Source organism: Tenebrio molitor, chromosome 9 (assembly GCF_963966145.1).
Source record: "Tenebrio molitor chromosome 9, icTenMoli1.1, whole genome shotgun sequence".
In the NCBI taxonomy this organism is placed as follows: Eukaryota; Metazoa; Arthropoda; class Insecta; order Coleoptera; family Tenebrionidae; genus Tenebrio; species Tenebrio molitor.
The window spans coordinates 14,823,029-14,848,477 of NC_091054.1; the positions used below are offsets into that span (position 1 = coordinate 14,823,029).

At 35.4% G+C, this 25,449-nt stretch overlaps 2 protein-coding genes and 2 long non-coding RNA genes across 5 annotated transcripts in view; 2 read left to right on the top strand and 2 right to left on the bottom strand.

Annotated features, from left to right (window-relative positions):
• Positions 1 to 24,864, top strand: part of LOC138138843 (cathepsin B-like cysteine proteinase 3) — a 39,691-nt gene extending 14,827 nt beyond the window's left edge. Inside the window, exons 1-4 of one of the 2 annotated variants that reach the window (XM_069058943.1) lie at positions 23,160 to 23,629; positions 23,678 to 23,866; positions 24,196 to 24,424; positions 24,485 to 24,864. In XM_069058943.1, the coding sequence (XP_068915044.1) occupies positions 23,294 to 23,629; positions 23,678 to 23,866; positions 24,196 to 24,424; positions 24,485 to 24,846 (1,116 nt within the window). In that variant the 5' untranslated portion in view covers positions 23,160 to 23,293 and the 3' untranslated portion in view covers positions 24,847 to 24,864. Of the gene's footprint in view, positions 1 to 23,159; positions 23,630 to 23,677; positions 23,867 to 24,195; positions 24,425 to 24,484 lie in introns of those variants that run through there. The other variant, XM_069058942.1, reaches the window with a different exon arrangement.
• LOC138138849 (uncharacterized) overlaps positions 1 to 25,449 on the bottom strand; it is a 206,940-nt gene that overhangs the window by 93,304 nt on the left and 88,187 nt on the right. The window lies entirely within an intron of this gene.
• Positions 1,326 to 17,245, top strand: LOC138138837 (cathepsin B-like). The gene is made up of 5 exons (XM_069058936.1): positions 1,326 to 2,097; positions 2,147 to 2,335; positions 2,691 to 2,922; positions 2,983 to 3,159; positions 16,849 to 17,245. Exons 1-5 carry the CDS (start codon positions 1,762 to 1,764, stop codon positions 17,154 to 17,156), a joined length of 1,242 nt encoding a protein of 413 aa, XP_068915037.1. The 5' UTR covers positions 1,326 to 1,761; the 3' UTR covers positions 17,157 to 17,245.
• On the bottom strand, positions 20,029 to 22,552 carry LOC138138853 (uncharacterized). Its single transcript, XR_011162124.1, has 4 exons — positions 21,313 to 22,552; positions 21,053 to 21,260; positions 20,640 to 20,998; positions 20,029 to 20,579 (listed from the first exon to the last, which is right to left on the bottom strand). It is a non-coding gene; the product is annotated as an uncharacterized lncRNA (long non-coding RNA).

Sequence of the window (25,449 nt, forward strand, 5' to 3'; positions counted from 1 at the left end):
AAGCCGACTACAAGAGCTTTATGAGTTTCCAGAAACTGCCCCCACATCTTGTTTTCAACTTCCGTCTACATAAAAATTATTATAATAATCGATTAATTTTGAATAAACTTTACTTACCGTTCTAGAACACCAAAAATTACTTACCATTGAGTTTATCGTTAGCAACGAGTAAACAGAGCTTACCATCTTGGAAACAGACGTGGTAAACAACCAAATAGAGTACAATCACGCAAAAATGAATATTACTAACTATTTAGAACAGTTTGGGTGTTTAGCGTCAGCGTCCACACAGTGGACTAGTGCTTCGCATGCCGAAGCAGACTCAGGTCTACGACTAGAAAGTAATGACTCTTTATTAATAGAAACAAGCGACTCTTTAATAAGATTTCATTAATTCTATAATTTACGGGCTGATGGAACATTAAATCAAGAAACACTTGCTTTGATCAGTAAACCTAGATGTGGTGTTATAGTTATTAAGTTATCAAGTCAAGGGTGTTATAAGGTTGATAACGCGCGAGGTCGGCAGAGGGCCCGAGGTAGTACGCCGACCGAGGGCGTATCATTATAACACCCGTGGTGCCTTCAAAACTTAATGTCCGACTGATTTCGTGTGTTTTTGGATTGACAAATTCACTCATGTTATGCAAACAGTTGATATTGACGAATAGTGCGCCGAATATCGCGAAAAAATCTAGTCATGGTCAGCAAAAACGAATTTTTTAATTTAGATACTTTACTGGAAACAGTGAAGAATTTATTAGAATTTACAGGGGGCCGAAATACTTTATACAGAATATTAAAATCAATGAGGTTTAAATACAAAATTGTTAATAAGGGAAAAATTCTTTGTGAATAAAAACACGTCAAAATTTTAAGTCGGAATCTAATGATGAAGATGATTCTGAAGATGAAAAAATAATGGAGGAGGTTAAAGTTTAAATGTCTTTTAAAAAAAGTGATTCCGTTTTGGAGATGAACTTTTCTGCTTGTTAAACTAAAGATAGCGTTCTTGAAACTCATTCAACGACTAAAGCCTCCACCAGATGTGTATTTCTTGATTTTTTTTATTTGTCTTTTTTTTTTCAACGGCGCTTTCGAATTCGACTCGTGCTAACGCACTCGTCAAATTCATATCCCAGCTCCGTTGACATTCGTAACACCACCACAAAAATAATCGGCGTAACATTGTCTACTCGTCGTATTACAACTGAATATTGGATTATAAAGTTAGTCACAATAATGAAATAGAAATTAAATTTAATCCAATGAAAGTTTAAAATTCAAAAATAATTCTGTGGGAATCAACTACCGGGTGATTTTAAATGATTGTGACTTTTTTCATAAGTTGGTAATATTATTGTTGGTTATTCTGCTTTTTAATGTGATAGTTGACATAAACATAGGCGTCCTCGCCCATTTAACACAATTTATTAATACATAAAATGTCAAAATGACGTACGTACGCCAATGTGTTGATGAAGGTATCAAGTTTGCCAAAATAATTTATGAAAAATGTTCCCAACTTAAGAAAAAAAGTCACAATCATTTAAAATCGCCCGGTATCTATAATACCCATAATAATAGTATTGTCTCCTTCGCAACCGCTGTCAAGGCGATTTTAGTTGGGTAGTAACAAAGAAATGAAATGGTTGTAGAAAAAAATATTTCAATGGAATGTCACGACAGCATTTCTACTTCTACTTCGAGTTAAAAAATTTAAAAATCCAATATTAATTTGTCAGAATCCTTATTGAACCAATGAAGAATTTATGGATTACTCTTCTTGTAACTGTCCTTGCTGTACAACCTGGTGTAGCAGTTTTTAACCCTCCTGATCAGTTTTGGCACCACGTACAACACAATGATAAGTATTACGAATGGGACTCCAGGATAAGGAAGTCCACCGACAAATTGTACGATCGCTTCCGGAAAAGAAAGCACGCCGAAGAACTAGACGACTTGCCCATGCTGAAACACAAACTTGAATCACTACCAGACATTCCCAAATCGTTTTACTCCCTCGACAAATGGCCCGCTTGCAGGGATTCATTCAGAAAAGATAACGTAGACGAAGGAAGTTGCGACGCTAGCTGGGTAAAAAAAAATCTCATTCAGAAGTGGAATTATAATTTGGTCATTGTAGGCGATAATAGCAGCTTCGATGTTGAGCGACAGATTGTGCATTGAGAGTAACGGATCCAGGACGAATCGTCTCTCTGCAGAAGACCTACTCGCGTGTTGTTCCGAATGTGCTACACAACAAAATGGTTGCGGTGAAGGTGTTGTCCAGAAAGTGTTCCAGTTTTGGATGGGACAAGGCATTGTTTCAGAAGTAAGACACAGCTAAATTATTTCTTGTAGCTACTCTTCAAATAACGTGTCTTGGTATGTTGTACGTTCTTCAAATATTCTTGTACCATTGATTCTTATAGTTCCAGTCCTTTATTTAAACTGAAGCGTCAAGGTTAGAGAGCGGCCATTTGTCAAATAGGTAAACCATCAACGACTAACAAATTTCTATTTGACGTTGACCAGTTGTCTACCTGGGGCACGTTTCTGCGAAAATTCTACTTTCTAGCTCTACTTCCTATTTCTTTTTGTGTAGTGTTTTCATCATTCTTCACAAACTTCCCTTAACCTTAATATTATTTTGGCCGACACTAGATAATACTTTTTTTTTAACGAAGGGCTGCATGCCGTACTCAAAATCTTCGCTTGTGAACCAGAAAAGCAGCGACTGTGAGTTACGATGCACCAATCCAAAATTTCGCACAAACTCGTACAAACGAGATAAACATTTTGGATCGCTCTCGTACAGACTACCAAACGATGAATTACAGATACTGGTTGAAATGATAAAACATGGTCCTGTTGTGGCAGAAATGACGGTGTACGAAGACCTTCTATATTATAGCAATGGTAAGATCAAAAGTAACACCACTTTCAAAATGACATTTAGCAAAAAATTGATTGTTTTAGGAATTTACGAGCACGTTGTAGGGGAAAAAATTGGGACTGATCTTGTTAAAATAATCGGATGGGACTCAGAGCATAGCGTAACCGCCGAAACCAACTATGAGGAGCCCGTAAAATACTGGAGAGTAGAAACCAGTTGGGACGATGAGTGGGCATCAAATGGATTCAAAATTGTTAGAGGTACGAATCATTGCGGCATTGAATCGAAAGTAAGGGCAGGGAGGAAGCTTCCATGGCTGGACAAGGATGAATATTTGGAAATCCGAGCACCACCATCACCTAGATCAGCTGAGCGTAGATCATTGCTTGTCGCACCTATATGGTTCATCATTATGTCTGTTATAAACAGTGTTGTTTTAATATAACTGCGATTTTTCTCAAAATGTTTAATCTGGTGATGCAATAGTTTGCGTAAGTAAGCTCAACTGATCAGTGGTCTTGGGCGCCGCAGCCCATGGCTGGAAAAGGAGGAGTCTGTGGACGAAGCTTGCCAAGGCCAAAGCCATCGAGTGGGACTGACCGCGATTGGTGGACGAGGCCGTTCAAGTTCAGGGTAAATGGGTGCGGTTCGTCGATGTCAGTACGGAGTCATGTTAGCAGGCTAGAAGCTATTTTTATTTTGGAAAATAATCTTCACGAAACATAGATTTGTACTGAACTTATGTCATATGGCGATACAAGTCCGAAACCAGTGCGAACAAGTTTTGAATTTGAAGGTCCAGGTCTAATAAGTTTACGTTCTGTTAGAAGTTCAGGTCTGGTGTTCGATGTTCGGATTAAAGCCAGAGAATTTGTAGGAGATCCAGGTCTGATGGTTGATGGTCCGATTGCAGACGGAGAACCTGATACTGTAGGGTTAAAATAATTCCATAATTGAACCATGTGGACTCTGAGCGTTCATAATGGAAATTTCTCCAGGACATACTCGTACACTCATGTTTTTTTTTTAATCAAAAGAGGCATAAAAAAACTTCGTGAATATCACAAACAAACATGTTTACTGTTAGCGCCAAAACGTACCGCAATTACGTGTCCAAGTGGTAATTCTGCATAATAGTGCTAGTCTTAGGTAACCTAAAACCAGCACTATCAGGGTTGGCATGTTTAAAATATTATGTTTTAATCTACAGTTTAAAACAGTGTTTTAAACATGTTGTATAAAAAACACACGTTTGTTTAAAACTGTTTAAAACACGTTTTAAACATGTTTTTTAATCCATGTGTTTTAAAACAAAAAAAAGGCAAGAATTCAACTTTTTTTAGTCACGTTCATTTATTCAGATTATTCACATTTCCAATACAAATTTGGCTTTTTTTGGTATGAGTGCTCCAGTTTAAAACGCTCGTTTCACTCGTGTTTTAATGGTCCACGAGTACCAAAAAAAACCCAATTTACACACGAACTCGTTAAATAAACTACTATTATACCACTAGAGATAACACGAGAAAATAATAAGAAATCTAAATTTCGGTAATTTCGCAGTTTGCATTATTGCAATATAACTGCGCAGTGCGCATGCCCAGTGGTCGAGCGTAAAAGTACAGCAATATAATAAAGATTTCAACCGGTTTAATGCTGTTTTATTCGTGTTTAAAATTGGTTTAAAACATGTTTTTTTTTAACCAAGTTTAAAACATGTTTTAAACAAAAAAAACTGTTTAAAATTAAAAAAAACCTGTATGTTTTGTTTTAAATAAAAAAAAAAACATGTTTTTTGCCAACCCTGAGCACTATTATGCAGAAGGTACACATTCTTAAGTGCGGACCGCACCTGACAGATTGACCACGCGCCTCGTTCAGTGCGGCCGCATTATTATTGTTTAAGCTTTTAACATTAAAAGCCAATATTTACGATTAACTAAACATAAAAAATAAATGTTTAAATCATACCTACTAGAAACGAAAAATAAGTAGTCATATTTCAATCCTACGTACTATTCCGAACACGGAATCTTGACCAACATTTGTTTGACATTTCTAAAAAAAATGATGTAAACCAATCATTAGTGTTATTAATAACTGACAATTATTAAAAATCACTTTGAAGTTTTTCTTGTGATATCAAAAAAGCAAGGAAATGGCATTATCAGGTCAAAAGTTGGATTATATTCAATAAAGGCCAGTTCACACATATTTATCAGTTAAATGTCAGTTGTGGCCAAGATTCCATGTCCGGAATAGTACTATGGCGGACAATAAATTTAGGCCGGCCTGTCATTGGCTTGACATCAAAATGTGAAGCTGGCATTATGTTGGGAAAAGAAGCGTGCACCAGAGAGAAGTGCTGCTACAAATCAGTTATGCTAGTGCGTCATGATCTGTAACTTACGAAAAGGGCGAAGGAAACGCCAAACAGCTTGAAAACCTTCAGTTTGACAAACTGACACATCAGTCATAATGACAATAAATGGTCGCTTGCATTGACTTTTTTGAAATGTCAGAAATTTGCCGGCCTAAATTTATTGTCCGCCATAGTACCACTTTGAATGCTCACATTTTTTAAATTAATTAGAAATCTTAATAAGAGTTATAATGTATTCCAACTTTAAAAAAACGATGCTTGGCCATGACAATCTGACAGATTTCATCCTGTATATCTGAATAAAAGTTTGGTTAAAAATTTTGAAAATTTTGAAGGCCATACTTAGGTTTCGCTTTTTTGCGAATCGATTGAAACTGTATTACAAGAGATTAATAGAGAACCCAGCATTTTTTATTAAAAATAGCAACTGAAAAAAAGACAAATCAAAATGTAAACATCTGGTGGAGGCTTTAGTCGTTGAATGAGTTTCAAGAACGCTTGCTTTAGTTTAACAAGCAGAAAACGGATAAGTTCTCCAAAATGGAATCACTTTTTTTCAAAAACATCTACACTTTAACCTCCTCCATTATTTCATCTTCAGAATTATCTTCACCATTAAATTCCGAATCATCTTCTAATGTTTAGCCCACGAATAATTTCGTTCAGATCTCTTTTAAAAAATGGTTCCACTTTTCTGATTTTCCTCTTTTTGTAGTTCTAGTATCCTCCAGACCCTTTTTTGTAATTATGCAATATACAGTGCAAAAGTATGGAATAAATTCATTAAAAATTAAACAAAATTTTTTTCAAAAAAATCTTTGGACAGGTCAATTTTAGTTTATAAAAATACATATTTTAATGCAAAATAAAATTCGAAACAGTCATTTGTTTTCGAGTTATGACGTCATCGATAGTTTTTTTAAATGGAAACCCCCTATTTTTTTTCTTGATTCTGATAGTCCTTTTAATTGTCTAAACGACAGTATAAAATTTTTGTTACCTTACATAAGGAAATTTTTGAGAAAAAAAAATATAAATTTAGAAAAAATAAATTTTATAACGAACAAAAACAAGTCGAAAACTGTGTTAGTAAGTATTTAAAATTATGGAATTAAATGTTCGATTTGCCATCCCCCAGCTTGTTGACAATAAGCAAGTTTATGAAGAAATTCTCCCTGTTTTAGTTTTATCTAGTTTTATCCCCGCACCCAATCAAAATTAAAATTTCTATACGTTGTGTTTCTGTTAAATGAGTCATTTTCGAAAACGTTTTGTAAAACAAATAACACATACGAATGAAATTGACAATAACATTTGACTGTTTGATTTACCTACTTGATTTTTTGACTTGTTTTTGTTCGTTATAAAATTTATTTTTACCAACTTCAGTATTTTTTTTCTCAAAAATTTTCTTATGTAAGATAACAAAATTTTTATACTGTCATTTAGACAATTAAAAGGGCTATCGGAATCAAGAAAAAAAATAGGGGGTTTCCATTTAAAAAAACTATCGATGACATGATAACTCGAAAACAAATGACTGCTTGGAATTTTCTTAGATACTAAAACATGTATTTTTATAAACTAAAATTGACCTGTTCAAAGATTTTTTTGAAAAAAATTTTGTTTAAGTTTTAATGAATTTATTCCATACTTTTGCCGCTCACTGTATAACAGATCCCACCTATAAATTAGTTATACAGTTCAGGATTTCATCGAATACAAATTCATTGTTCTCACATTGAAGATATCCATCAATCAGTTAATAATCGCATCATTACTTAGATCGGGCTTATCTCGTTTAAAATGTGTCTAGCCCATCAACACACGTTTTGTCTCGACAAACACAACTTTTGGCATTATGCACTTGTAATGAACCCTTTAAATTATTACTTTGTGTTGTCTAATTTAAAATAAATTGGAAAAACGTCAAAATGACATTTATTGACAACTTTATTTACTTTTTGTTTTAGAATCATCTTGCAACATAGCACTTCACATTTAGTTACAAAAGATTTACAACCAAAATGAAATGAAATATAACTGCTGCTTTCCTCAGTACTGCCAATTTAACAAAATTAAAGCATGGCAACCTATCGTTTTTTTAAAGATGGAATAGATTATAGGTACGGAAATATAGGATCGATTGCTAATTGCCTGAACCCAAAAAGAAAACTACAATATATCAGTGTAAATATCTTTATTTTTGAAGAGTTATCTGTTAGAATTGCAAGCTTGATCAGCACTTCTTGAGCGTAGTTACACCATTTTGTAAGGAACGGAAGTCTGTAATTATATAGTCTCACTATTCAAAATAATACAAAAATAGCCCAGCCGCCATTCAACCACAAGAAAATTCCGTTCTAAAACAATACCATGTTTTCGAAAATCAAAATTTGTTTGATGTAGACTATTGCCTTCGCATTATATTCTTGGTTCCTAAAACTCAAACGTTAATCATATTAAGACCATAAAAAAAAAATGACCATGCGGAACATTACACAATTTAGAACCACGTTTTGTTGAACTTGAACAACTCATAACACAACACCTATTAGCCTATTTCCGACCATAGTAATTTATCTAAAGAAACGTAATTGAATTCAAACGAAAAATATAACGAGAACAGAGAAAAACCAATTGAAACTGTTTTTAAAACAAAGAGAATAAATGTTTAACGAGATAACTAGTGAATTGGAACTTGAAAAGCAAGATACAATTATTGACAGTTGGTGACACTACAAAGTTTTGAAACGTGTCTGTGTTTTGGTCACGGCCTCCTAGATTCATAAGAGACTCGTCTCTTATCCGGCCTGCCGCATTCGTAGTTCTAAGCATTATTTTTGTTTTATGAGGTGCGCCACAATACGGGGCTTATGTGTTGTAGTGGTTGCCTGCCTTGCAGGAAATTATTGTTTTATAGAGGTGTTTTCAACATTTTTCAACAGTTTTAACGCACACATACATCTGACACTTTTTCAAAATCTCAAATCAAAAACATTTTTTATGAACGGTAAATTTAATTTCAACAAATTTCTTTTTTATTATTTTTTGTTATTTGTCTGTGAGTGCAAGTTACAAAAATTTACAATGACAGGAAGTTCTAATTTTTAAATAAGTGTAAGTGTCTCACTCACATTTTACCATGAACAGGACAATTAGTGGATTTCCCGAAAGATAGGAGGCCAGGATATTCTTCAAAACAAAATTTATATTTTCCTTTGGAATGCTTGGTAGAATTTCTACTATTATTGAAATTATTGTAAATTGTATAGTTTGCGAACGAGAAATTGGAATTTAAGTTTCTTCACTTGCAATGGGTTTAGGGTAGATTGTAAAGATTATAATATTGCTAGTTACTAAAAAGGAATGCCGAATATCGGCAAAATGCAGATTGTTTGTCCCTCCTGGAATGAACTGCTCATAGTCGTAAATCTTCATTATTATCTATAATGTTTAACCTACCCAAAACCCATTGCAAGATGCAAGTGAAGAAACTAAAATTCCAATTTCTCATTCCCAAACTATACTAGACCCACAAATTGATCATTGGGGTAACTTAGCCTTCCTCTATCTTAGTAATAAATTAATTCCAGTAACGGGATTTTCTTTACTTTACTCTTTTTTTACTACTTGCATATTCTGCGGCACTCATGATATGATCTCTCAGTCCTGTTGATCTCTCAGTCCTGTCTTCGAGTGTCTTCCATGCCGCATTTAAAGTGATATCATTGGGTAGATTATGATAAGAAGTGTTAACTTTGTGTCGTGAACTAATACAACATTTTTTCTTTGTTTGTGGCATTTTTTAAAGTTTCAACTGCACTTAGTTTTTCAAATTGACAATTTATTATATAAAATGTCATTATTCATACGTATTTTTAGTTGCATATACTAATATATGGATCACATTAAAGTCGCTAGATGGACATACTATACGGGGAAAATTCCCCATAGACAACACAGTAAACCTATAGAACGCAAACTCCCATAGTTTTTTGTGTCCCGACGCCATCTACTGGCTTGTGGTAGGTGCACAATAAGACACAGCCAGCTGGATATCCTGGCTTTTTTATTTATTTAAATTTTCATATACCGAGTGACTATAAATGATTGAAAATTATTTTGTTATGTTGGTAACACATTTGAAATCTTTAGTTGGCGACATCGTTGGCATGACACACGTAATTTTTAAAATTGAAACAAACGTCAAAAAAATCTAAATCGACAATGTATTTCGTGACTTAACCTAACCTAAATAGAAATGACTGACAGATAATGCACGACAAGACTTGCACTACCAACTGCATCAGTGTTGCCAATCCACTATTTTCTTTCAATCATTTATAGTCACTCGGTATAATATACCAAGGGACAGATATATTGCCGGAAATTTTTTCGAGCAGTCCTGACAGACGAGTGTTGGACTGCAAGAAAAAATTTCTGGCGATATATATCTGTCCCGAGGTATATTCGGAAGAGAATCGCCCGAAAAAAATTTTCCCTAGGGCAATTATATCGGAAATTTTCCCTAGGGAAAATTTCCGCTTAATTAAATTGTGATTGGTTGCTATTCAAACAATTCGGAGTTGTGATTTGTCAATATAAATCATGTGACATTTGAGGGCGATTCTCAAAATAATTTATTTATTCAATTAAAAGACTACATTTATTTTGAAGTTTTTATTTTCAATTTTTTTCGATGCACTTCCATTGCATTTTTATAAATTTTGATTTGGTGTTTCTTTTCCTCCATTGCGACAAACAGAGATTTATGGCTTCCTCACCTTCAAAATTTTGCTCTTTATTTTGACATCGAATTTTGCATGTAACGTTTTCGGTACATTGCAGCCCGTAGTTGCATCCCGAATTTTGGATTAACATTCTGACTTTTTATAATTTTGATTCTGCTCAGCTTTTCTTATTTTCTTTTTGAAACTTTCACAAGAATTTATATCTTCATTACTACATAAAACAGGATTTACTTATAGCGTCTTCAGTAGAAATATCGTAGATCAGTAGATCGGATGAAAATTCTATAAAAAATAGTTTTCAGTTAAAATAAAATTATCAATATTTTTTTACTATTACTGGAAGTAAGTCTGGACTGGAAAAGCAAGGAAGTTGTATTGAGTCGAGGGTACGGCCACATTCAGCAATCTATTGTTCGTGCCGAAGTATTTGCTAGTAAAATAAAGTCCACACACAGTGTAGCTGTTATACCTACACTTTAATAGGCTACAAAGTTGATAACTGCTTGTTACCCGTGTTTTTAATCCATTCCATAAAATGCCCAGGATATTTAATTGGATTTGAAAATCTATGGCGAGTTCCACATGGTTTAAATACATTTGCATTCTGCAAATTCTCGTAACAGTGGATTTATTATTTGACTTAATATGTCAAAATATATATATTTTTTTAATTTTGGCATAAGTTTCCGCGATTTTTATTTTTATAAAACAGCAGCGTCCCCTGACGGCTTGTGGTGGGTGCGTTTCCAAAAAAAAAACGATAAAATGCATAGGAGTTTGCGTTCTATAGGTTTACTGTGTTATCTATGGGGAATTTTCAAAAACAGACATTTATCGAATGCGACAGGCCGGATAAGAGACGAGTCTCTTATGAATCTAGGAGGCCGTGGTTTTGGTTTATCCTCAGATTGAGTTTACCGAGCGATCAAATTAATTTGTACCTAATCGAGTCATCCATGGATTTGAATTCGTATGTCTTTGTGATTGATATGTCGAGATCTAGCCTGTGTTTCGCGCTGTGATTATTGTAGCATGGAGTTCAAATAACGACATACAGTTTCGGATTCATGGATAAGGGTACGTTTATGTTGGAGCTGTGATAAATGATAAGAGCGGCGATGATAGCAGCGACACTAGCAGTGCGAAAATCACTTCCATGCTAGGTATTTTATAGTGGAGCTTCGATAATAACAAAGACCTTTGCTCTGCATGCAGAACTTGATAGATCTTACACATCTCGACATGTGTGATTCTGGGGACGAAATGCTTTTTTCAAGTGCTGTTACTTTACACACCTTATAAATACCCACAAGCACGTTTTTGGAGCGTTTCATCATCTTTACAAAGAATTAAGGCAACGTCCTGCAAAATTCTTCGCATCTGTTATGATGATTTCTATTTTTTGGTTCCACACGGGCGTCCTGACAAATATTTTACTAATTAACTTGTCGATATCCATCCCGAACAAATTTGATAAAAGCAATGAAAATAGACAAATCATTTATCGCCGCTCTTATCGCTGCTCGGCCACCAAGCGTTGCTCAACGCGTCGCTCCAACATAAACGCCTTAATACAAACCAATGACAATCATTCTCTCTGCTTCGCTAGTATCCCTGCTCTTATCGTTTATCACAGCTCCAACATAAACACACCCTAACTCGATTACAAATTAATTTGATCGCTTTTTATAAAATAACTAATGGCTCTACCTTAACACGTAGTGTGTTGCTCTAGTGACATTGGTCGTCAATGTGACATTAACGACATTCAGTTTTAGCTTTAGGATGGTTAACCATATTTTTTACTGTTGTCAAAATTATTTTAATTTGTCAGTGTCATACGGGTGGGGTAAATCCCAGCTGCGGAGATAGGGTTCAAAAGCAAAAGATCAACATGGTCGCGGTTTTTGTCCCACAGAGGACCCTTCAGAACCAAGTAAGACGATTCTACCGGGTGTCTCAGCTAAGACTTTCGAGCCTAATATCTCGGTTATTTTCCAACGGATTTTTGTGAAATTTAAAATGCAAATATTTTAGACGGTGAAGAGTAAAATCCCGTTAATGGAATAACCCAAGTCTTAAAAACGTAATTTTTACATGCCTTTTTAAAATGTTGAATCACTTAAGATTTAATTCAAAAAATTGATCTTCAATAAAAAATGCTGTAAGGAGAAACTCGTCCTTGAAAGACATCTGGTTTGCAAGATAAAAGAAAAAAAAACGTGGCTGCAGATGAAAAAACGTAGACGCGTATGAAACAAACGCACACTATCGCCGAATTTTGGTCACCCCTGTTCGCACAAACGCAGATGACATATTTGACGTTTATCTTTCTAACCTTACAAACACTTACAAAGTTAAAGACAACATTTTGACGTAATTTATTATACTGGATGCTTTAATTCTTCCATAAAGGATTAAAACGGGATCGGGAGATTTTAGCAAGGTAATTTAGTTCACGTACGCTTCCTGTCTCTTCAAATAAATTGACGGCTCGCTGAACCTTAAATTTTGTAAAGCCTACATTTGGATAATGTTCCACGAAAAAACGAACTGTGTCATTGAAGTTCTTACGACACTCTCCATAGGCAAAAATTGTTTCCTTTTTCAACAATATTGAAATTTCTGCAATTGTAGTCTATTTTTAAAGTATTTTCAATAAATTTGCACAATTTGACTTTTCTAATAAAGCGCGCCCACTTTTGACAGATTTTAAGGGGTGTACAAAATGTTGCTTGGCAACTTTTCATCAATCGTTTCAAAAGATAACTGCGATAAATTTTTAACAAAAAAATCAAATTTTTTCGTTGAATCAGACGAGTGATTTAGTTAATTTTTTTGTGTAGACACCTATTTTTTAATGTTCAACAATCTAATAATAATTGCGCTTAATTTTCAATAAAGGAAACACGTGTTAAAATTACATTTTTTAACTTGAGGTAATTTTACTATTATTAATTGAACCTTCACCGTCTAAAATATCTGTATTTTAAATTTCATAAAAATCCGTTGGCAAATAACCGAGATATTAGGCTCGAAATTCTTTGTTGAGACCCTGTATATTTATCCGAAACTGAAGGTGCCATATTTTTGACAAGAATCATTTGCAATTGTCATGAACATTGACATTAATACTTGATTTACATTTGAAGTGTCAAAAAGTGACGACCAATGTATTTTGTCCGCGACAGTATCATGACCAACTTCATTAATACCGTGCCTTCAAATAAATTTGGAATTAGAGCAGGCTGTGATTTACTTATATATTTTGTCTATAACAGTTGGTATAGACGTTTAAACACGTGTATTGTGCTGTCCAAGGTCACTGATGTGCCTTTAAAAATGCCATATTACCAACTTCATAATAAAATCAAAGCCTACTCTAATTCCGAATTTATTTGAAAGCACGGTAGTATATTATGCACTGAAGGAGGAAGTGGATGATTTTTACACGAGGTGCAATTTGTAGCTCATTCACTCCCGCGGTCCATATAGTATTTTTTGCACGACCCAATGATTTTAATTGACAATTCAACTCGAAAATTTTTAACCAATCGAATTGCAGCATTTTTCAAATTTGGACCAATCAAATTGATTTATAGTGAAAAAACACCGAGTAGAGTGAAAAAACAACCAGCTGAGTGAAAAAACAACTAGTGGTTTTTCAGCGAAAAAATTTATGTCAAAATGAAACGTCAAATTTATTAGGTCAACTCAATAAAAATTTTCTCGGTGGATTGTCAAGTCGAATACAATTCGTAGCTTTTGCTTTTGGAAAATTACACTCGTCTCCTTCGTCGACTCGTGTAATTTTCGTTGCAAAAGCTACTCATGTCTTAAATGACAAATTTTGTCGGAAAAAATTAGACCACTTATTGTATTATATATGAAAAAAGCCGAAAATTTGTAAATTATAAGTTATCACTAACTGCCAAGCTAAATTTAAGTGTCATGTTGACCTATAGATATTTATGCATTAAAGGCATTAAGGGAGATATGAAGGCCCTTGGCCCGAGGTTTATAAGTCAACCGAGGGGAAAACATGAATATCTCTTTTGAGTTTGTTGTAACTAATGTGGAGGGCGAAAAAATTTGCAATATCCCAAGGGAGTTATGAGTTGTTTTTCATAATGTGTATCTATGACGAAAAGAAACAATATCGTGTTACTAAAAAATAATAGTTATTTTTATATTAAGTGCGTGAAATAGTATATTATGCAACAAGATTTATAAACGGCACTTTAGACACGCGTTTTATATTAGGTACGAGCGAAGCGTAGCGGAGCGAGTGTTTAATAAACAAGTGTCTAGAGAAGTTTATAAACGAGTTGAATACTATACTTTTTCTACGACCAAATTAACAAATGGAACACACAAACGAAACAAGCAACTTTTTTATTAAACGTTAATTTAAACATACAAACTAAATGAACATACCAAATAGAAATATATATATTTCTCAGGGGATACAAACTGTTGGTGGCTTCAAGTCCATATTTGAAAAACACAACGAATTATTCCACTGCAATGACGTTTTCTTTCACGCCGGATGCGAAACTGATAAACGTCAAAATACGAACTTGATCTAGAGCTAAATATGTCCAAAAAATTCAAGCCGTATTTAAAGAAACTTCGAGCGTGTTTAATATCCCGAAAACGCCCGAATGGACACCAAGTTGTAACTAATGAACAATCGTTTTTAAAGTGACGTTTTGTACACTATTTGTCAGTGCAAAATGTGACACTTTAGAGAAGGAAGTAGAAAAAGGTCTTTTAAGCCGAGACGTAGGTCGAGGCAGTAAAAGCCTTTGAATCTGACGTATATCAACCAGTAACCATGTTGCTAGGTAACTAATAAAAAACAATGCATGAAATGAAAAACGGAAATGTGCGTGAAATCGCATTTTCACACACTGGTATGTAACGGGTGACTATTAAAATTTTCACTTAGGGTTGGCTATGGAACATTATTTGTTTTCCGTTGCACCTTAGACACTGATAAGTTTGACATTATAGTTAACATTATAGGTTATGTTTCAATTGAACTGACTGACATTTGTCGTTCGTTGTTGCGTGTGTCTAAAGTAACAGAAAAAATAAAAACTCGTTCAAAGCCAACTCCAAGTGAAAATTTTAATAGTCACTCGTATCCCACCTCCACTCGGCGGCACGGCAATTTTGCCGGAGTACATACACTATTACGGATAATACTATCAAGTAATAGTGCAGTGCTTATCAACATAATTACCGGCGTCTCGCCTCCGCATTTTGACTTTGTGTATTATGTTCTGTGTCAATGTTAATGTTATAGTTACTACAGTATTAACAATGTAAAAAAAATACACGTAAGAAAATGACCCACTTCACGCAAGGATAACTATTTTTTGAATCAATTATAGAAAAAATAATTTTTAACCTTTGGGCTTTTTCAAATAAAATTTTTGGATCGTGCAAATAATATCGCGCGTTCAAATCAAATCCTGGGCTGGGAAGGCGTTGGAAACCGTCAAATTGTTGTACTTTTTTAAAGCGTAGATTAATTACAGCATATTGACAGCTAACCTAAAATTTAGGGCCAAAAAAATCTTTCTTTTTTCTTTCTTTGCAATGTTTTACATTGAAAATAGAATAACTTTACGATTCCTATTCTCGAAGCAAATATCTAAGGGTACTCTTTGCTGAAAACAAACATGTTCAATTATGACCCGATTAAACATAAACAAATGTCTTTCGTGTCAAACCGCGGGAAATTCAAACTCTACACTGTTCTAAACGGTTTAATTTTTCCAACGCCTGCTCAGCCCAGGATTTCATTTGAACGCGCGATATTATCTGCACCTCGGGACAATCATGCGATTGTTACCGTCGGTGCTTTGTAAGATCCTTGGGCTTCGCCTTCGGGCTACAAATTGCATCTCGAGTAAAAAAACAAATTAATTTGAAATAAATATGTATCATAAAAGGTTGAATTGGTTATGGTTTTTTCCCAAGGGGAAAAAAGACCCGGTTTACTCCAGACAATCAGGGAGTAAAATTGCTCATTTATACAAATACAGGTCGTGCAAAAAGCTCTTTATTCAACTCCAGTTGGACTATTTTCAATATTTGGTGAGTTATAATATTTAGAAAGTATTTGTCTCGACAGAGTCGGTCATACCGAATTTATACCATTCACGATTGTTTCAAATTTGGACTATCTATGAAAATCTGACATTTTAGTTGGCAGTATTGTGATTTGCCATAAGAAATGTATTTTAGGTTATAATTCAACCGAACACTGCTCCGAGGTTATTAAATTTTTTAAACAATTGACGCATTAGCACCAATAATCGTAAAATTTTAATTGAAATGAAACATACATATTTGTAGGGCAGTTCTGGATAAATTCTTATTAACTAAATTAATGACGAAATTGACAACAATGCGAATATTTAAAAACGAAACGTCATATGACAGGACCTGGCGCCAATCTAAGAAAAAAATATCTTGGCCTGCTGCGTGTTTAAAACAATCGTGAACGGCTTATACCGGGTGATTTTAAATGAATGTGACTTTTTTTCATAGGTTGGTAATATTATTGTTGGTTATTCTGCTTTTTAATGTGATAGTTGACATAAACATAGGCGTCCTCGCCTATTTGACACCATTTATTAATACATAAAATGTCAAAATGACGTACGTACGCCGCACCTGTACCATCAACATTCACAACACCCACTCATGCTCAAAAACAATCCTCGCCGGAGTCCTCCAAGGCTCCGAGCTTTCACCCACACTCTACAAGCTACACTGTAGTGTCTTTCCTGTTGCAGGTGACCAGCACACCAAGCCTAGACTGTTTGCAGACGTCACAACGCTAAGAACCAGCCACAAAAGGCCGACGATGGCCAAAAGAATTCTTCGGGGAAAACTGGAAGCCAGCTGCCCCTGGACAAATGCCTGGAGAGTCAAGATCAACCCCATCAAATCCAACAGCATCCTGATGATGTCGCCCCCGCAACTTCCGTCACGACAGACTCAACCTCAACGGGCAAGCGATCCCCAAGAGCCCCCAAACCAGATATTTAAGTCACAAAATTGTAAAAACCAAAACAATGACCCAAGGCTGAAAGGGCCCTAACCCTCAGCAGCCAATAACACATGTTCACAACTATGACAAACTACAAAATGTACCAAATTAAAAATTGAATAAAATGCATTTGAATTGAATTGATTTAAGAGGTTGATTTTTATACGTATATAACCTACAAATTTGTGGCTGTTGATTTCACGTCAAATATCTTTCAAAAGACGGTTGCAGTATTGCAAATAGCCGAATAATAAAATGCTCATAATTGTGTTGCCAACTCAAACAGTCCTTTTTGATGACCTGGTAGTTGATTGGCTACGTTATTTTTTAAAATAGTGTAGACTTGCCGTAAAGTGTAAAGGGACGGTCACGTTACCTGCGCGCAAAACCAATTTGTGTGGACGAGTCCATTCGCCAGTAAATATGGGAGATTTGTGAGATTTGTTTAACATGTTCATGTAGTGCAATTTTGTTTACGACTTTGCTTTTTGTGCTAACCAAATTCACCCAACACCCAACCGAACACTTATACGATTACAAAATTGAATGAAAAAAGATTATTTTACGTGTACTTTTATCCACAACTCTGTATGCATAAATTACTTCAGTTATAAAGTTATAAAATAACAATGCTAGACTTCGCCCTCAAATATGTCAAAAATCCCGTATTCTGCCTATTCCCAGGGCGAAATTTAAAAAAAAGGCTATGTTCTACCTCGCGATTCGCAAGTCACGTTAAGCCATTGGTCCCGGTCTATTGAATTGGTCATCATGCCCCTCATAGATTTGTAAAACCAGTCCTAGACTGCGAAACAAGTTTTAATATTTTGATCATATCACACCATCACAAATTGTTCAAACGAATGACCGGTTTTGCCACGCAACTGGAATATTTTGTCTGCGCAGATTTCCTCCACCAAATGTCATATCTCAGGCCGGCCTTACTCTAGCACTATGCAGTGCTGTCAAATGTCGAAAGCAGACGCAGGTCACGTCGACTTCTTCTTGATTCGGACTAAGCTCATCGGGCCATAATAAAACAAAATGGACTATACCTACCATGATCTAATGGATTCTGCGAAAATAAATTTCTAGGATTTTTTTTTCTCCCCTACAAAAGGTTTTCACAAATTTTCCACTTGTATGTAGAGCTAATTTGAATAGAGAAGAACCTGTCACGTGATATGCGTAAGAGACGAAATTTGGTTGGACTCGGGCGGACTAGTCCATTTCTTTCTGCAAGGGGAGGTGGCGACTCAGGTGCGCACTTGCACAAGTGTAGCGTCAATTAATTTCAGCTAACAGCTTCTGAAATAGGTATTGTTATGTTTAATAATGTCTGTTAAAGTGACCTATGTTAACTAATAAAGTATATTCAAGAATTTTTAGTATCAATAAATACATATTATCACATAAATCAAACTATGTCGAACGTCAGACAGATGGGAAAAACAATTAGCTACGCCCCTGCACTCGGTGTCCCTTCCACTTCAACGCGCAGCAAAGGTCACGTGACAGGTTCTTCTCTATTCAAATTACCTCTACCTTTTCTTCCTCGGTACTGTTAACAACGTATAAAATGCCGTGAAAATAATTTTCAATAAAAGAAAAAAAATACATTAATGAAAGAGTTCGATCGATCTACATTGAATCAAAAAGATTTTGCTGCGTCCAAGAACATAAGTGGGTCAACTTTACGTACGATATTAAAAAAAAATGAATTTGTTTCGGCCCATGAAGGAGCCAGCCGGAAAAAAAATACAATCGGCGAAATATGAGGAGCTGGAAGCGAAAATATTTGTTCTTCCAAGGCAGAAGCTCTAACATCCCGACAAGTGGTCCGATTTTGCAAAAAAAGGACCGACAAGTTTTTCCTGGTAATAACGCTTTCCCGGCTAAAGCGCTCTTTTTCTTCGGTCCCTAGTCAAAAAATGCTAACTATGCAACTCTAGAAGACAAACTGGACGTGTTTCTATCTGAGTCGGTCAACACCGGGCTACCGAACATCTGCCTATTGTTCTTCTTTTTCCGCATACAATTCATTCCAAACAAGTTTCAATATAACAATATACTCTTCCCAAAGTCATTCTATATTGTTCTCTAGTATTTTTCTTGCGAAAATAACGATTTCTAACTGGAAAATTTCAGTTCTTATAAATAAAAAATAAATTAATGAAATAAACAATGAGCGGCAATTTTTAACCTATAAAGGTTTTAATATGTTTTATTTATAACACATTAAAAAAATTTCGTTCAAATCCGAGCTCTTGCTACTGGTTCCGAAATAAAAACCTAACGTTACTCCACTAAAATGATAAATCAAAACTACCGCAAGGGCGTGTGCAGTTTATAATAATATTCAAAACATATTTGTGCTTTGGAACTTTTTTATTACCTATGTTGTTCCACCACAAGGTGGTTCAGCTGTCTGCCGAAGACGAGCTAAGGTGTTGAAAGACTGCACAGAGAACACAAATGCATGTGACGGAGGGTTGACCTAAACTAAAGCTTGGGAGTTTGGGATGAACGAGAGTGTCGTGTCTGGAAGACACGATTACAGTTCGAAGGAACTAAGACTTTTCGTAGTGGTTAGGGCTTGTGTGCAAAACCAAAAACTAATTTATGACTTTTAGCTCTTCCGACAATGGTCACAGCACGAATGGTTGCCATAGGATATGCACCAACAAAGACTACGGGACTGTCTACAACGAAGACAAACGTTTGGGATTCCCCATTACAGATTACTAGGGCCCGGATTTTAGGCAATTAAAAAGTCGGAAATAGGTGCCTAAAATAGTCCCTTAAACTACTGCAAATAGTCCCTTAAAAACTGAAAATAAGCCATACTAGGTCCTTAAAGTTGTGGTTAATTAAATTAAAAAATGTGTTTTTAAAGTTTTAAGTAGGTACACACAACAAGATATTTACTAATTATTTTTTATTAATTAATATACAATACTACAAGTTTGTTAGTTATTTACATTGTTACGTATTTACATTGCATACAAGATATTGCTCTAAATTTTCTACTTTAAAACATTGTCGGTTATCCACCAAAATGGACTTATATTTTGAAAAACTTCTTTCTACCTCGCAAGAGGTAATGGGCGCAAATTTGTAATAAATTTCTTCCATTTTGGTGTCATGTTCCGGCACATCTTCACCTCTAAAAATTCTTGCCAATTCTAGAAGAAATTTGTATCCAGGATTTTTTTCAGTAACATCTTCAAGTTTTTTTAATGCTACTGCTGCTACAGGGCCTGGAGATTTTTTTAGGGAGGTAAATACGTTTTCAACAATTTTGATTGAATCGGTTAAAGGTAACCCATTTTTTTCCAATTGAGTAATACTTTCGCAGATTATTTTAAAATTACTGCGAACATAAATTAATTGGTTTTTTATTCCGGGTTTCTTCATTATAGACTGTGCTTTTTGAATAGCAACAGCAGAACTTCCATCAAAGGACATGACAACCTGTGAGTAGTTAAAAACAGTTTAACAATCAATTAATTTGCTTATCTTTTATATACTTACTTCTTTAATGGAATCAAAGTGTTCGCTGTAAAACATAGCAGCCTGAAGCCATGTTCCCCATCGTGTTAAAATTGGCTGTGGAGGCAGTGGCATTTCTTTTAGTTTTTCTTTGTACATTTCAACTCTCAAAGGTGCCTTAACGAAAATTTTTTTCACGTTCGAAATTAAATTATCCACATCTTCATATTGATAGCGAATTTTTTCAGCCACTAGATTTAAAGCATGCGCTAAGCATGTGACATGCACAATTTTTGGATAAAACACCTTAAGGTGTCTACCAGATTTTATCATATATGGTGCTCCATCCGTTACAAACAAAAGAAACTTTTCAGCAACAACTCTGGTACTCCACAAGATTTCTACGCATAGAAATTTTAAATCAAAATAAATTTAAAAAAGTGAAAAACCCTTACCTAAAGATTGATTTACGAATCTAGCTATTGTCTCATGATTTGTTCTTTCTAATTGTTTAGACGCCAAAAGATAAGATTTTCCAGGTTCATCTTCTGAAAGTTTCCCAACCAGACAATTCGCCACATATCGCCCAAGTGCATCTGTTGTTTCGTCAACTGAAACCCATATGTTAAAAGGATCCAGCTCATTCCGAATGCGGTCAATAGTCTAAAAGTGAAAATAATTTTAAATTAAATATTAAAAGATAGTATGTTCATACATCTTTGTAGCATTTTGGTAAATAATTTTTCCGTAAAGTAGACTCATCCGGAATTTTTCTACCACAATATTTTGTCAGAAAATTCTGAAACGCAGGATTTTGTAGTTTGTGCCATGGTATATTGGCAGCTAAAAAGACGTTACAAAGTTCCATATTGAATGTACTATTTGCCGATTCCTCCAAGTTCTGTGTCAGCAACGTTTGCCGAAGCGGTGTCATAATGTTCTCTTTATGGATGGCCGTTTGCTCATGCTGTTGCAAGTGACATTTTTTTTCGCATATAAACTACAAAAAATAAAATTTTCAAATAAGTAAAAAATATAAAATGACATATTTTTAATTATGCTTAACTTACCAGTTTACCACAAGCTTTACAAAACATTTCTCGGGTTGATTTTATTTCATATAAATCTTTCTTGCTTGTCCACTGTAATATTTTTTCGCGTAAACTAATTTTTTGTTTCGGCATTATGTTCACTTTAAACAGGTTCACAAGAAACACGACCACTGCACGGAGATAAAGTAAACGAGAAATGACAAATTTGTAATGCTTATATTTACGTCTCCCACCAAATTTCAGAGGAGATGGTTAATTTTATATTTCTTAAATTTTTAGAAAATGACACCCTTAAGGTTTCTCTTATTGTTTCACTTCGGGATTTTAATTTTCGTTTTTATGGCAAGGACCATTTTATAAACGTTAAAGCTTCTAACAATACCTAAGTATCAGAAAACATTAGACCGCGTATACCTGCACCCCTTCGAACAGAGGCAAACAGATAAACTCTGTAATTTATGCCAGTCCAGTCTAATGGTTTGTGGTACTTAGGTATTGTCGGAGTATTTACCGCTGACATCATGGTCCCAACCGTAAAAGCGAAAAAGTAATTCCTGTATTGTACTGCACTTTGTACATTTCAGTAATTACATCTCCTTAAATTTTAAAATCATAAAGCATTGTAAATTTTATTGAGGTACCACTTTTACATTTTCAATACCGTAAACTTCCCAGAATTCGAAAATTGGGAAAAAACCGCAAAAATGAAATTGATTTTTGGTCATTTTAGGCATGTTCAGGCAGTTAAAAGGTAAAATAGGTATTTAAAGGGCATTTTAGGCCGAATAGGCAGAATCAAATATGGCTCTAATTACTCTAATTAAGCCAGAAATCATTTATAGACAAGTTTCATACATGTGCCTTAAAAAATAAAAATAGTCCATTTTGCCTAAAATCCGGGCCCTACAGATTACCGAACAGCGAGAAACAAATACAAATGGAGATGATGAGTCACGGTCCTGTTGCAGCAGTGATGACGGTATATAAAGACTTCTTCTTTTACAAAGAAGGTGAGTTGAAGCTTGAGTCTTGAAGGCTCGATGAATTGTGATTGGTTGAGGCGTGTACAAACATTTCGCCGATTAAGAAGTCGGTGCGCTGTCGTCAAGATAATGGGATGGGCTAAAAAAGAGAATGGCAAGCACTGGTTAGTGACAAACAGTTGGGCTAACGAGTGGGGGAACTTATGTTTTTTTTTTTTAAATCATGAGGGATACCGATCACTGTGGCATTGAGTCAGATGTGAGAGCAGGAAGAAACCCGTCAGAAATGAATCCTCGTGAATTTATAATGCAAGTTCTAAATCTAGATTTTCTGAATGTGAACAGCTACTTTTAAACTGCGTTTTGTTGATCCTTTTGAACATTGTTCTAATGTGAAGTGTATTGAGTCTTGTTCTAAATATATCAGTTTTTAGCCAAGAAATCATTGTTCTTATTATAAATCTCAATAACACAAGTGTTGCATTTATGTCACCTAGCCAACCGTTGTCAAGGAGATTTTATTTGTGTAACAACAAAGAAATGAAACAGTTGTAGGAAAAAATATTTCAATGGAATGTCACGACCACATTTCTATTTCTACTTCGAGTTAAAAAATTTAGGAATCCACCATTATTAATTTACCAGAATCCTAAATGAACCAATGAAGAATTTATGGATTACTCTTTTTATCACTGTCCTTGCTGTACAATCTGGTGTCGCAGTTTTTAACCCTCCTGATCAGTTTTGGCGCCACGTACAACACAACGACAAGTATTACGAATGGGACTCTGGGAAAGGCAAGGCCACCGACAAATTGTACGATTGTTTCCGGAAAAGAAAGCACGTCGAAGAACAAGACGACTTGCCCGTGCTGAAACACAAATTTGGATCACCACCAGACATTCCCAAATCGTATCACACCGTCAACAAATGGCACGCTTGCCAAGATGTATTCAATGACGATAACGTAAAAGAAGAAAGTTGCGACGCTAGCTGGGTAAAAAAAATCTCATTCAAAAGTGCAATTACGATTTGGTCCTTGTAGGCGATGATACCAGCCTCGATGTTGAGCGACAGATTGTGCATTGAGAGTAACGAATCCTTCACGACTCGTCTCTCTCCAGAAGATCTACTCACGTGTTGTTCCGAATGTGCTACACAACAAAATGGTAGCGGTGGAGGTGTTGTGCAGAAAGTATTCCAATTTTGGATGGGACAAGGCATTGTTTCAGAAGTAAGACACAGCTAAATTGTTTCTTGTAGCTACTCTTCAAATAACGTGTCTTGGTATGCTGTAAGTTCTTCAAATATTCTTAGTTTCATTGTTTCTCATACTAGTCCTTTATTTAAACTGAAGCGTCAAGGTTAAAGAACAGCCATTTGTCAAATAGGTAAACCATAATTTCTATTTGACGATAAATTCATTGTCTACCTGGGACACGTTTTTGCGATTCTTCTACTTCCTACTTCTTCTTGTGTAGTGTCTTCATTTTTCTTCACAAACTTCTCTTAACCTTAATATTGTTTTGGCTGACACTAGATAATACTTTTTTGATAACGAAGGGCTGCATGCCGTACTCAAAATCTTCGTTTGTGGACCAGAAAAGTAGCAAGTGTGAGTTACGATGCACCAATCCAAAATTTCGCACTTCGTACAAAAGAGATAAACATTTCGGATCACTCTCATACAGACTACCAAACGATGAATTACAGATACAGGTTGAAATTATAAAACATGGTCCTGTTGTGGCAGAAATGACGGTGTACGAAGATCTTCTATATTATAGCGAAGGTAAGATCAACAGTAACACCACTTTCAAAATGACATTTAGATAAAATTTGATTGCTTTAGGGGTTTACGAACACGTTGTAGGGGAAAAAATTGGAACTGAAGTTGTTAAAATCATAGGGTGGAATTCACAGGAAAGCGTAACCGCCCAAACTGACGATGACCGCGTAAACTACTGGACAGTAGTGACCAGTTGGGGCGATGAGTGGGGACGAAATGGAGTATTCAAAATTGTCAGAGGTACGAATCAGTGCGGCATTGAATCGAAAGTAAGGGCAGGGAGAAGGTTTCCATGGCTGGACAAGGATGAATATTTGGAAATCCGAGCACCACCATCACCTAGATCAGCTGAGCGTAGATCATTGCTTGTCGCACCTATATGGTTCATCATTATGCCTGTTATAAACAGTGTTGTTTTAATATAACTGCGATTTTTCTCAAAATGTTTAATCTGGTGATGCAATAGTTTGCGTAAGTAAGCTCAACTGGTCAGTGGTCTTGGGCGCCGTAGCCCATGGCTGGAAAGGGAGGAGTCTGTGGACGAAGCTTGCCAAGGCCAAAGCCATCGAGTGGAATTGGACGCGATTGGTGGACGGGGATTTTCAAGCTCAGGGTAAATGGGTACGGTTCGTCGATGTCAGTACGGAGTCATTTTAGCAGGCTAGAAGTTAGTTTTATTTTGGAAAAGAATCTTCACGAAACATAGATTTATACCTACTGGACTTATGTCATACGGCGATACAAGTCCTAGACCGGTGCGAACAAGTTCTGAATTTGAAGTTCCAGGTCTAATAAGTTTACGTTCTGTTAGAAGTTCAGGTCTGGAGATCTATGTTCGGGTTAGAGCTAGAGAATTTGTAGGAGATCCAGGTCTGGTGGTTGATGGTCCGATTGCAGACGGAGAACGTGATATAGTCCGGACAAAATAAATGTGAATCCTGACTTTATTAAGTCAAATTATTTAACATGTTCAAATAAAAATGTAAAGATAACAATAATAAAGATTTAGGATGGGGAACAGATGGTTA

Coding starts and splice junctions, on each gene's coding strand:
- LOC138138837 (XM_069058936.1), top strand. CDS start 1,762: ATGAAGAATTTATGGATTACTCTTCTTGTAACTGTCCTTGCTGTACAA. Junction 2,923..2,982: donor CCTTCTATATTATAGCAATG/GTAAGATCAAAA, acceptor TGATTGTTTTAG/GAATTTACGAGCACGTTGTA. Junction 3,160..16,848: donor TGGATTCAAAATTGTTAGAG/GTACGAATCATT, acceptor TTCCTGTTGCAG/GTGACCAGCACACCAAGCCT.